This window comes from Gallus gallus, chromosome 1 (genome assembly GCF_016699485.2).
Source record: "Gallus gallus isolate bGalGal1 chromosome 1, bGalGal1.mat.broiler.GRCg7b, whole genome shotgun sequence".
NCBI lineage: Eukaryota > Metazoa > Chordata > Aves > Galliformes > Phasianidae > Gallus > Gallus gallus.
In genome coordinates this window covers 14,285,262-14,300,279 of record NC_052532.1, presented here as the reverse complement: position 1 = coordinate 14,300,279, position 15,018 = coordinate 14,285,262, and the positions used below count along the sequence as shown (strand labels likewise).

At 39.6% G+C, this 15,018-nt stretch overlaps 1 protein-coding gene across 8 annotated transcripts in view; it reads left to right on the top strand.

Moving 5' to 3' along the window:
* ATXN7L1 (ataxin 7 like 1) overlaps positions 1 to 15,018 on the top strand; it is a 110,293-nt gene that overhangs the window by 25,644 nt on the left and 69,631 nt on the right. For 7 of the 8 annotated variants that reach the window (XM_015275779.4, XM_040656674.2, XM_046901994.1 and 4 more), the window contains one exon: positions 14,805 to 14,909. The exons of the other annotated variant lie outside the window; for it this stretch is intronic. In XM_015275779.4, the coding sequence (XP_015131265.1) occupies positions 14,805 to 14,909 (105 nt within the window). The remainder of the gene's footprint in view (positions 1 to 14,804; positions 14,910 to 15,018) is intronic. 8 annotated transcript variants of the gene reach the window in all.

Genomic DNA, 15,018 nt, shown 5'->3' with positions numbered 1-15,018 from the left:
CTGCCTTGAGAGGCACACTCAGTGCCTCGGCAGTGAAATGGCTGCAGATCAGCCTTTCTTTTTAGGTCGGTGTAGCACAGCTCAAAATCTGAACTGGCATGCTGATTCTTGATTATGTGCAGTGGTCTTTTAAACAGAAAAGCTTCTCATCCTGCAGAAATGCTGCCTCATGGTATTTGTGTTACAGCCTGAAGTACTAGGAATTATTGCTGCTGCCAAATAGTGGAAAATTAAGCAATGTTTTGAAAAAGAGTGCGCTGCAAAGTTCCTTGTAGTATATAAAATATTTAAGGTAAAAGTAAGAAAAGCAGTTATCTTGCCTTATTTTGAGTAGTTAATTCCCTAAACGCACCCTTTTTTTTCCTTCCTGTTCAGGAAGAAAACTCTCCAAAGTTTTAAGTTGAAGCCTCTGTTTGAGAACGTGAAAATGAAATTATTGTGTAATTTTGTGTGTTAAATGGCTCAGTGAGAATTACATACGTGCACATCAGAATATGATTTCTGCAATATTCAATAGGTGGCAGAGTTTGAAATGGAACTATGATGTGATTGAACCAATAAGCTGCTTTCCTTCATTAAAAGGAAAGAGACCCATTAATAGTTTTTATTATATGAATGGGCAAGCATTTGAATGGCAATATTAAACTGATGATTTATGTTCTGAGTATTACTGAGCAATGTAATAAGTGGTGAGGATCTTTTTGATATATACAAATAACACGCATATCCCACTGTTGTTTCATTTCTTTATTTTGCTGTTTCAGTACTACTAGACGTGCAGGTTTCTTTAAGTTTGCTCTTTGAATTTTTTTTAAGGCCTTCAGAACTGAACTATCTTAAATCTTCAGAGGGGTAACGCTTTTGGTTTCTTCTACTCATTCTTTAGTTGGTGAAAGCTCTTAAACTTTCTTAAGGTCTTTTCTTCCTGATGAAGCAACAACAGAAGAGATTCATTTTTCTCTCATCTAGACAGTGATTCTTATGAGTGTGTCTCAGTATGTGGCTTGATCTTTTATAGGATGATTGCTTTAACTACAGAGCTTTATTTTGAGGCTTTGGTTGATACCGTACCTATAACAAACTGTAACTGTTGGAAATGCCCCTGAAGGAAGGAGGGAACACCTCTGAAATTAACATGTACGCATGTTTTAGGATGTTCATACTGAAGATCTGATGGGTGTTTTAATACCACGTGGACATGTACTGACCCTTGTGCTGTGCGTAGGCATATTCTCCATAAGGGTTGGGTATCTCAGAGGTAAGAATAGGCTTTTAGCATGGACCCCGTTAGCCTAGTATAAGTGCATATATCTCCTGGTCTTTCTTTGAGAATGTGGCACAGTATGCTGTATTACCAGAATACCAGCACAGTATGCTGCATTGCCAGACTAGTTTGTCTGTATTTAACATCTTGTACCAGCAGTAGTATATTCTTACTCTGGAGATGTTTGTTGTGCGCATATAACTGTAAGAGCTAATGATGTATATATGATTTTTTCAGACTTAAACATTTGACTGATTGTACTTGCAAGGATAATTATTCCCTTGAGAGCATAACTCTTAAAACAAGAGGTGCTTTCTGGAGCTGCATGGTAGTGGAACTAAGGACTGCTTTTTACTATTAGAAATGCTATCAACTGTTTTGTTGAAGTGGCTTTGGGGTAGAGTCTTTGTGCGTGCAAACTTCAATTGAAAACACTCTCATTCATATTTCCACGTCCTATTATCCATTAATGACCTTTCTCTCACATATTCTTCTTCGGCATAAAACCCTCTCACTGAAATAAAAGCCCACCTGTACACTGTGGTAACATTTCACACATCAGCAAGAAGGAGAGCTAAGTTCCATCTCATTTGGAGTTGTGTGAAGGATGAAGAAAAGGAGGGATGGCTCCAACCTTAGCTGCTAGCTGCCATCTTCTAGAGTTTTGCATTAATGACTACAGAATCCATGCACGTATGCTGTATTTTGTGCAGTAGCCTATGGAAACGTTTGGAACCACTCACATAGCATTCTGAAAGCAAATACTGAGGTTGATGTTTAGGAGTACCTTTCTCTGGACGTAGGAATTTGTATGCATATGAAGTATTCTAAGAAGAGGACCTTTGCCCTCCCTGCTTATTGCAAATCATTGAACAAGATATGAACAAAGTTAGGTGGCTAGATGTTTTCAGTCCACTTACACTTCCAGGGTCTTCTGGAAATGCAATGTAAAATACATCATTACAGGAAAGAGAGCAGATAGACATAATGTGATCTTGTTGAAAGTCTGCCTGAAAGTAACTTCTAGGAGAGGCTTGGTATGTGTGAGACAGTGTTCCTGAAGTGCTGTTAAAGATGTAGGAGGCAAGACAGAAAAAGCACAGGGCAGTTAGTGGCAGAAGGGCAATGGAAAGAATTGGCATAAGAATTAACGTACTTTGGAAATTGCAGAAGAATACATTTTCATATAATATCCAGCTGTCATTCAGGAATGAGCAGGCACCTTGCATCTTTGGTAGGAGGAGAATTCTTATTTTAAAAGATGCTCTTTGCTCTTGGCTTTTTTTTTTTTTTTTCTTTTTGCTGTTGTTGTTGAAAGGAGAATTGGAGTAACAAAGCAGAAGTACCTTTGGTGGTGAACTTGGCAAGTGGGAGAAGAGTGGCAATTACTGGAAGAATTTTACACTGGTATATGTGGCTGCATAGGAAGTACCCTCTTTTATTTATTTATTTTTTAATTCATTCCTTAGGTTTGTTGGAAAAACTTATTCATAACAAATTTAGTTAGTCAGTAGACACCAAAGATTTGGTGGTCAGTAGTAATTACTGGTCATTTACTTTTAAGTAGCAACCTAGTAATGAAAGAGGGCATGTGCCAGAGTTGCACTTCTGCTGGACATCGCATCTTTTTCTCAGGCGTACTGAAACAACAGGATGTTTCCTTATTTGTCATAAGGAAATAGTAACTTGATTGTAAAAATATGTAGAACGCTCTGGGAGATGAGGAACTAGATTTGAAGTATGAAGAAACACAGAGTTTCCTCAGCGATAAATGATACTTCAACAGCAGTAACAAAAAAAACAAATACAAAACCGACTTCTGTAACAACAGTTGATGAAATGGGAACAGCACATGGATTCACTCGTCCCATAGAAGGACAAACAGTGAGATGCTTCACATTTTCTAAATGACATAAGTGAGATTAGGGATTCTGTTTTTTCTAAATTTTTTCTTTTTACTCGTCGTTTTCCATGCTAGAAAAATTAGGAGTGCATAGGCGGTAGTCAACTTGAGAAATACATTCCTGGTGGTACAGTCTATTATTACTATTATTTAAGTTTGTTTAGGCTAGAAAGTCATGAGAAATACCTATTTACAGGACTTTCTTTTTAACCTTTAATATAGGCTCTTACTCAAAAGAAAGTGGGATTTCTGTGAAGAACGAATAGTTTTCTTTGGTAATGTCAACAAAGAAGAATATTTGCTGTAACTGCACGTGCCAACTAGATCTACAAATGCTCCTATGAAGATTATTAAGACTTCTTTAAGTCTTTATGATAGCATCGCAATTGTCACACACTAGTTCTAAAACGTAGTGAGAGTTATCTTATTCATCGCCTGTTCTGTAGGAATGGAGAAGTCCCAGCCAAAACGAAGAGCTCTGCTGTGGCTGCAGTGTATGGACAAATAGTAAGAGAACACAGACTGCAATCTAAACAGGAGTGGCAGACAAAGAGCATATTATCCTGATTTTAGAGATGGGATGCTGAGGCACAGAAAAATCTAATCAAGGACATACAAGAATGTTGTTCTGGAGCCAGGAACTAAGCTCTCCTCCAGCCCAGTTGTACTGCCTTCAACCAGAGTTGCCCCTCTGCAGAAGATAATGCAGCTTCCCAGGCGTGAGCTGCGGTGCCAGTTGTGTCTTGCTGAGTGTTTATGAAGAAAATGCCAGTTGGAGGATTAAGGTCTGTTTCATGGCAGTCTGCATAGAAGAAATAGGAGGGAAGTATTTTCAGTCAAGGGATTTTCTCTTGGGGAATGATAGACTGTGGAGTGAATGTTGTTGGTGTGTTTTCTCAAGGAAATGGAAGAAGAAAACCTGCACTCCTTGTAGGATTTCACTATTGTCTGTCCAAATGATGCTTCTACTAAAATAATTCGTTACAAATTAACTGTATTTAATACTTCTTTTATTTTTCCTCCACATCTGCATTAAGAGCTACCAAATGTATTCAGCATTTCCTTAAGGAAAAGAAAAACCAACAGAAGTTAATAAATGTCAGAGAAGTTACTTTCTTGCCACTTTTTTTTTTTTCTAGGCCACCTAATTTATCATTTGATGTAAAATCATTAAAGCCACGGTTTTAACAAATGAGAAAAATAATGAAAAAAACACTCAGTGACTCACCGTGACCTACGATAAAGATGATGTGTGGTGCACTGGTTGTGTAATTTGGAGAGAGAGGTTATTATTATTTTATTTTGATTTCAAGTACTTTGACTCACACAAGAGGAAACTTGGGGCTTTGCACTAGGTACGTGTAGAAGTCCTGCTGATTCTAATTAAAGTAATAGCTTACCTACACCATTAGTAAATATTTATTGATTATAGTGAACTCCTAGGATTATTGTGCTGTGAAAAAGAACACAAACTGACAGTAGTTGATGCTGACTTCTCACTTCTTTGGCCAGCCATAATCAGAAATGACGTTCATGGTGAACTAAGAATACAATTCTCTGGTTGTTCTGGCTGTCTCTCAGCCCTAGTAACCTCCTAATAGCTTGTTACGCTCTTCATGGTGATTGGATAGCAATTGTTGCCAAAATTAACATCAGAAGTTATTTGTGAGATTTGGAGTAGAGAAGGACCTGCTTTTTTTCCAGAATTAAAATTGTATGAATTTCTATTTTCTTTGAAATCTTAACTGGTGCCCTGTAGGGAGGAAATAACTTTTATAGATGGAACGTTCTTAGTGTTGCTGTTGGTTCTGCTGCAGCAGTGCATACCCGTCAGATAGGAGATGAGTATTTCTTTTTGTAGAAAGTCAGGAAGGGATGGTAACAGTTGCAACTCTTCCTTCCATTTTCATGTCATAGCAGCAAGACTGTGCTTTGTGAATATCCTATCTGTTACAGCTTAACTCAAGGAAAACGTGAGCAACCTCAAACCTTCCTTCTTTCTCTCTTATTTCAACTGCTGTTATCACATTAGTCTATCTCCAAATGGGATCAAACCAAGTGCTCACCAAGAAGCTCGGAAAGGAAGTCAGCCTTGTAAAGAAAGGGACATAAAAATTCTGTAAGAGCACATTTCAAATTCTGCAGGTTTCACTTGTCAGGAACTGGAGAGCCTTTTTTCTACTCCCTAAACACCATTTGCCTTGCTGGCTGGCTTGGTGCCCACCTTGGCAGTCATGGAAATCACCTGTGTTTTGATGGATGCTGATCTGGCTATAGAGAAACAGAGAATACAGTCTGCATCACTGATGAAAGGGAAGAAGTCTCCTTCTCTGTTAGCATTCTTAGCCAAATTCCTAATGCCAAACTACCAGAAGGAGTCAGCTCTGTTATAGGAGTATTTGAGTGGCTCATCTTTCCTGAAACAAAAAATCCCCAATTGTCACTGGCACAGTTTTCAGCTTTGCCTATGGACAGACTAACATATTTAGCATGTCAAGACTCTCCTGACTTGCAGAAGTCTGATGCACCTTTCTGAAATGTGTTAATATCTCCGGCCCCACCAAACAGTGGTTCTCAGTAAAGGACAGCAAGACCAGGCTGTTGCCCTGTGGCAGTCATCAGCTGTTGTAAAAGAGAAAGCTGAGAAGTCCTCGGTACCTTCTTCATAGGTTGAGTACTTCTGTAGCTTAGAAATATTTGAAATACCAAGGAAAGCATTGAAAAAACATCAGACATTTAAACGGGCTCTAAAATATCTCTGCTTTTCACTCTACTAATTCTGCAGTAGCACTGTGTTCAGGTTGATTCCTTCCCTTCTCAGTGCTAGTGGTTCATCAGAGAGCTTTGGCATCTCCTGGCAGTACATCAAAACCTGAAACATTGTATTTTGGTCAGTTATTGTAGCCAACAGGCAGCCCTGAGATCTCTTCCTGTCCTCTGGACGCCAAGGTGTGCTGTCCCAGCAGAGAGGCTGGCAGATGTCTGAGTAAGCGTGTATGTGGTAAAACCCTGCAGCTGTGCTAAAGGTCATGCATCTAATTCTGGAGAGCCATACATCAATCTGAACTGAAATGTAGCCCCATCATCCATGAAGGATACTGTGGGTGCTGACAAGTCTCATTTGCAGCAAGCCCTCTCCTGATAGGTGTTCAAGAAGAAAGAATTGTTCTGTTGCCATGTAATGATTCATGGAGAATCTCCAGTTAGGTTGTATGACATTGACTTGGAGTTATGAGGGAAATGAAGATGATTCCCAGCCATTTCTCTCCTTACGGTTTTCAGAACTAAATGAACCCCAAGTGTAATGCAGTGACTGCATTTTGTCTCTCCTGTGTGTGCACAGCTGAGTGTGGACACACTCTCCAGTATTTTTGATAGTAATATAACTAAGCTTGTAAAAGAAATCCGCTCCTTCTGCAGGGTCAGGGCAGGGCTTCCATGCCTTATTCTCTGTGTGTAGGAGTCTGGGAGTTCTACATGTATGTTCTACACTTGGGATGTCATCTTTGCTTCTGGATGTGGATTGTGTAGTTTGGGTCTTTACAAGTAACATGTTTCTTAGCATCAGTGATTTAATTTTGGCTCTCTTCATAATGAAGTTACTGTCTTGGTGATTTCCAGACATAAGCAAGATGAAGTTTGTAGCTGGAGGTGATATCTTTAAGAAGACTAACTGTATCTGGTAGGGGAAACAGAAACATTTTTGGACATACCTCATCTCCGTGAAGCCCAGAAGCCAAATCTGTTTATCTGTATAATTGAAAGTACTGCCTATGTTTACATGGCTCTTCTAGCTTTCTTTTAAGCATACAAAAGTCTGTTTCTTCCCTATGCTTTGTTTACCTTAATTTTTGAGGTTAGTTTTCTAACTGATGGGTGAAAGGTTTGGTGCTTGGTTGTTTTGGTGGGTTTTTTGTTTTGTTTTTTTTGTCTTTGGATGTTAATATGCTGAACTGGCATCTACCTTACTGCATGACAACAAGGTTGTCTTTACTCATTCACTTCTGAGTTTTCACTTAATGCATTTTATAGTAGTAGGTCTTGTAAGCAGCTGTTCCAGTTACTGGCATGTGTTGTTATATGTTGGATGGAAGGCATCTCACAATCAAGGTATATGGTCCGTGAGATAATTTCCCTGCATTAAATAAAAAATTTTAACAACAGTTATAATTTTGTGGGCAATATTTTGATGTTATGAGATTAGCTAAAGTTGCTGCATGTTCTTATTGCACTTACCTAGTTAAAACTAAGCATCATGTAATTGAAATTGATAGAATTCATAAGATAGTAACTGTGCAGTTCATCTCTCAGTTCATCTGTCAGCAGTATTCCTGATTCCTTAGCATAGGTTTCATTGCCTGTCACCCTGCTGAACTCTTTTGCCCTTGCATTCCACCTGTGTCTTGCTCTCCCAGTTTTTCCCTGCAGATTTACAAGAGAACAGGCACTGCAGGGGAATTTCTGTCTCATCTCTCACTGCTCCCTCCCGGGACATCGCTCCACTCCAGCCCTGAGCTGCAGTGGCCAAGTGCACGTATACACTGGACTTGATCCATATTTTAGCAGCGTGAATGTTTGTGTTTACCCTGTGGTATAAAATCTCATCTAAAAAATTAACAGTAAGGCTTTAACAGGAATTCACGTTGACCAACCAAGCGAACCTCAGTGACCTGGGACCCTCTCTCAACATGCTATGGTTTCTTAGTATTATTACCAACACCCTTGGTCACTGAAGGACAGGCAGGAAGGCCAGGGTGTTCAGGAACAGAGAAGGTAAAAGTGAACCTGTTTGGTTACCTTACACTACATCATTGAAGAGTTAAATTGAAGAGTTAAATAGTGAAGTGGGAACTTGGTTTGAAAGATCATTTTAGTGTTAGAAACGTATAAAGAACTATGTAAAGCAGATGATGTGCTACTGAATGCTGGTGGCAGAAGGGAGGGGCAGGAGGACGAAAGGTGAAGGTGAAAAGGGCCATACCAGTGCCTAACTTTGATCAGTGTAAATTCCTGTGACACTGCTGCCTGATTTACAATTGAAACAGAGAATTGCAAAATAACGTTTATTTTGAGTGTCATACAGTGTTACACAAAGAAGATTCTTAGAGAAGAAATCAAATGCCTTTGCAAACACAAAGGAGTAGCTGGGTGCTTTACTGGTTTGTTCTGTGTCAGGGGCTGCACTTTATCTGCGTTGTACAGAGTGAAATAAAGACTCTGGGAGCAGAAGAGCTGTTTTCTGCCTGCCCCAGGAGGTAAGAACCTCCATAGGAACAAGTTCTCAGAAGTGGGGTTTTCAAGGAGGAAAAACTTGTATTAGCTGCTGTCCCATCACCTGCATTGTCTTAAGATGTGGAAAGCTGAGATTTCATGGTGCCGGAGTTGTGCAGCACTCTTTTTAACGTGTGAGTTTTATGTTGTCCAGTATTCTTGTGATGCATTATTTCTGTGGCAGCCCTGGCAAATCTGATCCTGTGCTGCCAACTTATCGTGGGCTGAAATTGTGAATAGCCTGCATAAATTTCATAAAATTCAGAATTCTGGAAGAAAAGCTTCTTTTTTTTTTCCTTTTTTTTCCCCTTCGTTATTCCTTTTTTGTTGTTGCGTAGTTTGTTATGCAAAATAACAATGTCAGCAAAGCTCCCTTTCTGATCTTTTCAAACAGATTGTTGTTCTGAAACAATTTTGAACATTTTCTTTCATTTGTTAGGAGTCTTTGGGAATAGAGGTCACCACTTCCATCTTTGGTAGAGTTTCAAACTGCCCGGGTAATACTGTGTAGTGCAAAGTCCTGCACTGTCATTGGGAGTGATATGTCCTGTATTAACTGTAATTAATGGAAAATTCCCAGTGTTGTTTAGGATTGCTGACATCCTCATGATTGCTCTAAGCTGGGATGCAATATACCATCCAAAGGTACTGGTCTTGCTTGAAGGTGTCACCACTGAGACTTCTTATTGCACTGACTTGTCAGTTCTATCTGCGAGGGGGGGAGGGTGTCCCTTCATTTTTTTCGTCTTGATCAGTGTTTTGTTTCACTTATAATTGCTAATGTTGAAAAGTCCAATATTTCTGTTTTCTTCTTATCAGTCACTTGGGTTTTAAGAGTACAGAGCCTTTGGTTCCCTGTAGTAACACCCAAAGCAGCTCGGTCAGGACTTAGGACAATTGCATTTGGTGCTATGTTAGTTGTGTCCTGAATATTTAATTTTACATTTTCCTCAATTTCATGGTTACTTCAGCCATGACTGCCTTTCCTTCATCAGAAAAGAAAGCTTGATCGTTACTTTGTGGTTCTGACCGTGAAGTTAGCCATGAACTGAGCACAGGCTTGGACTAAATGACATTCTGAGGTCTCTTTCACCTTAGATTATTCCGTGATTAATTGCAACTGTGACTTCAGCACTTCCAGGGGTAGAATGCAATTGACACTGGACAGCTAATTACTGAAGCAATTTGCCTTTTTTTTTTTTTTTTTTTTTTTTTGGCATTAAAAGGGGAAACCAAAGGAAAATCCTATGTGGGGGAGAATAAAGCTGATGCAAGGAACATTGTATTTATTGCTAAGATAAGACTACCCTGTCTATGCAAGCACGTTTACCTGCTGTTTGAATGATACCCCAAAGACTACTTTGTATTGTTTCAGATTTAAGTTTCTTTTCACTATTCAAATTACTTTGCTTATTAAGTAACCTCACATGTGAAAGTAATGGAATGCACTGAAAGATTTTTTGTTTCCCTCCGTTTCTGAATGCTGCGGAGATTTTTCAGCTCGAAAACGAGAAGGAAATATTGAGCAAATTGAGTGAAGAGTTTGAAAGTCTGTATCTCCACATGGGTTTGGGTTTTCTTTTCATTTCTTTTTTTTAAAGCTATTCTTTTGTTAGTTGTAAGCCACTGTGACTGCAGTATTCCTTCTCTCCTCTGTCCTCCCACCCTTCTTCCACATACGCATCACTAATAATTTTAAGCAGGCTTTGTGTGATTACTTAGCAAAGCAACTGATATATAAGAGAATATTAAAAGGGTGTATAATTTATAGCAAAAGTTCATCTTTAAAAATTTAATTTCCCACACGACATTGTGAGGTCTTGCTGTTCACAATAACCTTAATTCTGTAGGGGAAGAATGTTGTAGATTATTTCTAGCTTGTGTTTTATTATATGGCTGGATGTAAATGATTATGAATTATATAATAACAGAGAGGGAACTTCATGTAAGTCATCTGGCTTTGACTGTTACTAAAAATAATTCTTCTGCGTGTTATTGTAGAAGTTGAAAGTTGTATCTGACACCTGCATTTTTGTGTTCCTGCCACAGCTTGTAGAAGCAACGTTTTCTTTTGTTTCTATGGCGTTTGTGCTTTTTAATGCACATTTTAGCAAGCTGATGTCTTACAAAAGTGTGTCATGTGGCTACAGCTGTCTTTATAATTGCAAATGCTAGTAATACAAAAACTACAATCGGAATTGTATTCGTTTCCCAAGCACCACAGCAAAGTATCTACACGGTAATAGTTGGTTTAAGATTTTAATCTGAGAAAGCCAGGTTTCCTGCAGTCAGCATTCGCTGTCTCTGATTCCACCTGCCTTGCATATTTTGCACATGATCTGGGATGCTCCACATCCTGTTAGTCAGGTAGCTCACTTGCAAGCAAGACTTTTGTCCGTGTTTTGTATTAACAGACATGGAGTGCCTAAAGATTCCATTATGGGGGTCCAATGATTTGATGCTGCAAGGAGAAGGGCACTTAAAGGCAGCCATTCCACAAAGCCTGGCAGGGATATAAAATAAGTTACCTGTCCTTTCTTGCCATCAAAATCTGTTTTCAATCTGCTGAAAGCATTTTCAAATAAATGGAAGAATATGATAGGGCCCATGGGCGGCTTTTACTTTTTGGAAGTGATGTGCAGCTCTTCTGCCTTGAACTTGTGGTTGTCTGTATTAGCAGTTGGAAAACAAGAGGGTCACAGGCTCTGGTAGGGATCACTGTGCCAATGTGGGATGGGCGATGCCAGCTTCAGTCTCTCTTTGCCCTTTAGTGGAGCCCCGGTAGTGGCAGAAGATAAATGCTGATCACAGTCCTTCTCTCTTTGGTCCCTCCCTGTTCTTTCAGAGTTTAGTATTACTTGAGATTGAGATGATCTTTAAGGTCCCTTCCAAACAAAGCCATTCTGTGATTACTTGATAGTTGCTTACCTTATTTACAAATTACCTGATGTCTTCTTCTAAATTGTTACCTTTTTTCCTGAAGAGGTCTTTCCCGAGCTAACTTTGGGCAGAGCTGTTTTCTTCTCTGCAGCTAACCTCTCCTGAGGAACTTACTGCCAGTGCTTCCAGCTTACAGCCAGGGAGGTGCAGTGGTTGCCTCTAGAAGATAAATCTTTGTTTGGAGACACTGTTGTTTTTGCTGCAGATAAGAAGATCTAGATTGTCAAATGGCTGTAATCAGATCTAGGAACAGTTATGTTGTCCAAACAAACGCTTTGGTTCTGGTTGCTTTGGTTAGGACACATCAACACCTAACTGTTCTTATTAAAAACAAGAAAACATATGAGAACATATATATGCTTGCTTATATTGTCTGCTTCCTTTTTCATTTTGTACTGTCCTTGTTTCCTTGGTTCTAAATTAGCTGTGATACTGCATTTGTAATATTGTCATGCCTAATAAAGTAAGTCTCTGACTGGAATTTCTGGTGAGACAATACTAATGCTTGGTACAGCTTTTAATTAAAAAATAATTTTTATATAATGTGTGTGTGCTTACAAGTCATGAGTTTAATAAGGAAGATTGATTTCTGCCAGTCTTGTTAACATCAGTGAAACTACTAAGGTTAGTTGAACTAGCTTAGACTTGATGAATTTTTGCTCTTATAAATTCCTGCATAATGAGTTTTTAAGGACTCCCAATCTGAATGACACTGTTTATAAAAGTTTTGTAGGTACTGTGATTAAAGAACAACAATTTATTTCTGTAGTCTGATTCCTGCTTCTGACTTTCAACTTGTAGCCTTCAGTCCTTGGATTAGTTTAAGTGGGCTTTTGACAGATAACTGATAACATCAACTTGGTAACAGAAGGCTGATATTTACAGTGGAGGTTTGCACCTCCACCAGGGAGGTGCATCTGCCTTTCAGGATGCCCCTTACAGTGCATCTGTGCAGCACTCTGATGCTGTATCCCTCACAGCACTGTTTTGGTATGCTCTCTCGTATGTCTGTGCAGTATCTTTGCACCTCAGCTTCTGCCACCTCAGTATCACAAAAATCTGAGTGTTTGCTGTTTGCAGAGAGCTTGCAGGTACCAGAACTTGCCCTTCTGTCTACTTGACCATGTCTGGTGGGAAAAAGCAGATAATTTTGTGATCCTGTGAGCTAACCTGATTTCCTGTTCTGTGTCCTCAGATAGATTTCTGCTGTATTAAAACCATACGTGTTTCTATAAGTTATTCCCTGCAGCCAGACTCTATATGCTTCAGAGCTACGTATAATGAAATCTTGTATACAGAGCGGTGCAAACTAAATACAACTTAAAGAATTTACCATTGAAAAGGTTGCAACTTTTAAGTATCTTCTGTGTTTACAAAAGGCAAGTTCTGTGTCTTTTCATAGCAAGACTGTCACTGGATTATTCAAGCAAGAGGGGGGAAAAATATTTTATAAATGTAATGAAATGCTTGGGTTTGAGCTGGGAGTTTGTATCAAATTAGACCTTGAAGAAATACTGTTTCCATTGGTGTTTTTAAACCTGTTAGTGGGAATCTGTATGTTCTGATTGGAAATGAGGTTTTAGCTATTAAGAATTGCCAATGTAAAGTGATCTTTAAGATCACTAACTTATTGCATGAAAAGAAAGATATAAAGCAAACAGATCAATGTAGTTATACTTAGCTACTGCAGTCCTTCAAATTTACCTCGAATGTGTTATTTGTAGTCACCTGCTTGTGGTGCATTGAAAGCTTCAGGTAGTCCAGGCCTAGCGCTGCAAGGAGGTGACAGTGAGTCAACCTTTCAGCCAGGTGTCAGCCTGGTAAGAGCAGTAAGAGAAACAGGGCTTGGTTTTCAGGGGTAAAGGACAATATCTTTGGATTGGTAGTACTGGTGTGTGCCTAAGGAAGCCTGCTTGGATCTGCTCGTGGGGCTGCCTGAATAGCAAGAGGGGCTGCCCTGGTCCTGGGGAGCTCTCGCGGTCTGAAGATGCTTTCTGCTCTGTGGCTACAAGTACTAATGTAAGCAACCTGCACAGCAGTGCAGGCCAGCCTGAATCACTTAAAACATAATGCCAGGGACAAAATGTTTGCTTTTGGTAAGAACTAATGAAATAATGCACTTGCACTTTTTGAAAGAAATAGCTATTATTAAGTGAAAGTGTGAGTTGCACATCGAAAACCTCTTGGAGAAGTAATGGTTATCAATCACAGCTGCTGTTGTGCATGTTTATTGTCACTGAGGATCTTTGCGTTTCTCTTCCAGTTGAAGAAGTGCCTGCCTAAGAGATGCCAGGCCATTGCTTCAGTCTGGGTCAGAAGGCATTTTTACAAGTTCTGTAATGGATTTGGGATGCTGCTGAGTAACACTGGAATACCATTTTGTGACGTCTTCACTTAACGATGTGGCATATTTAACTAAATGACAGCAAGTAAAGGTGTTACTGGCACGTGTGGCCCAAACGAGACGCAGTTCCTAATGCAGTAATGCTTTTGTTGGCAGTGCTGGCTCTGGTGGCACAGTCATGGGACCAAACATGGCCAAAGTTACTGCCCTCAAAGCTGAAATGTGGCGGCTGAGCGCATGTGCTTGTTCTCAAATTATAGCAACACAGAGCAAAGTGTGTTAACTCACTGCTCTTATTGCTCTGAGGCCTTTGGTAGTAATTTAAGCCCATTTTACTCAGAGCTTGTAATGGCTTAAGAATGCATGTGTTGCATACTGTGTTTCAGCTGGGAGGGACAAGTGCCCATCATCGTGTGACTGTCCCATCATCGGATTCCATGCAATTCCTTGTGCTGTCACTGGGAAATACCTCATTAACCGTCGTTGTCTCTGCCCGGTTTTTTCGGGGAGCCAAACAGGAGAGCACTGAACAAGGAGGGAGATTTGCAGAGAACAAGGAATTTCATGTCATTACATCTGCTTCAAAACAGGGGTGGCATTCCTGACTGAGTGTGAAGCTGTTGTAGCATCCCTGTCCTTGGCTGCTATAACCAGCTTTTAAGCAGGGGACCTTCTGCAGCAATCTGTAATTGAGCTTGGAATATTGTAACGCGGAGCATATAATTCATGCACTGTGTTTTCTGAAAGAATCTTTTTGAAGAGATATGAAAAGACGTACTCTTCTGCTGTTTCTACAGCTGACCAGCACAGAAACGTTTAGTGCACTTCTTGGCAGTGAGCGCTGCTGCCTGCCTTCTGACTCAGACTGAGGGAATGTGACCACAGCTGTAGTATAGGACCTTGAAACCCTGAAGAGGAAAAATCTCTTAAACGTAGTAATAAACTGTTATGGAGCAGTGTATGAATTTGCATTCTGTAAGTTAATATAACAATAGTGGCCCTACAGTATTTATTTTTTTTTTCTTAACATTTATTTAAAGCATAATTTCTAATTCTTGTATATATTTTTAACTTTCCCACAGATATGCACTTATTTGGCCATTATCCAGCTCATGATGATTTCTATCTTGTAGTGTGCAATATCTGCAATCAGGTAGTCAAGCCACAGGTTTTCCAGTCGCACTGCGGTAAGTGAATGTTTTCTTTCCTGAATTACAGTGCCAAACCAACCTATGGTTCTCTTAAGAATCGTTGCATATGGTCATGACAGAAGCATTGCAGATACTTTTCCAGTTA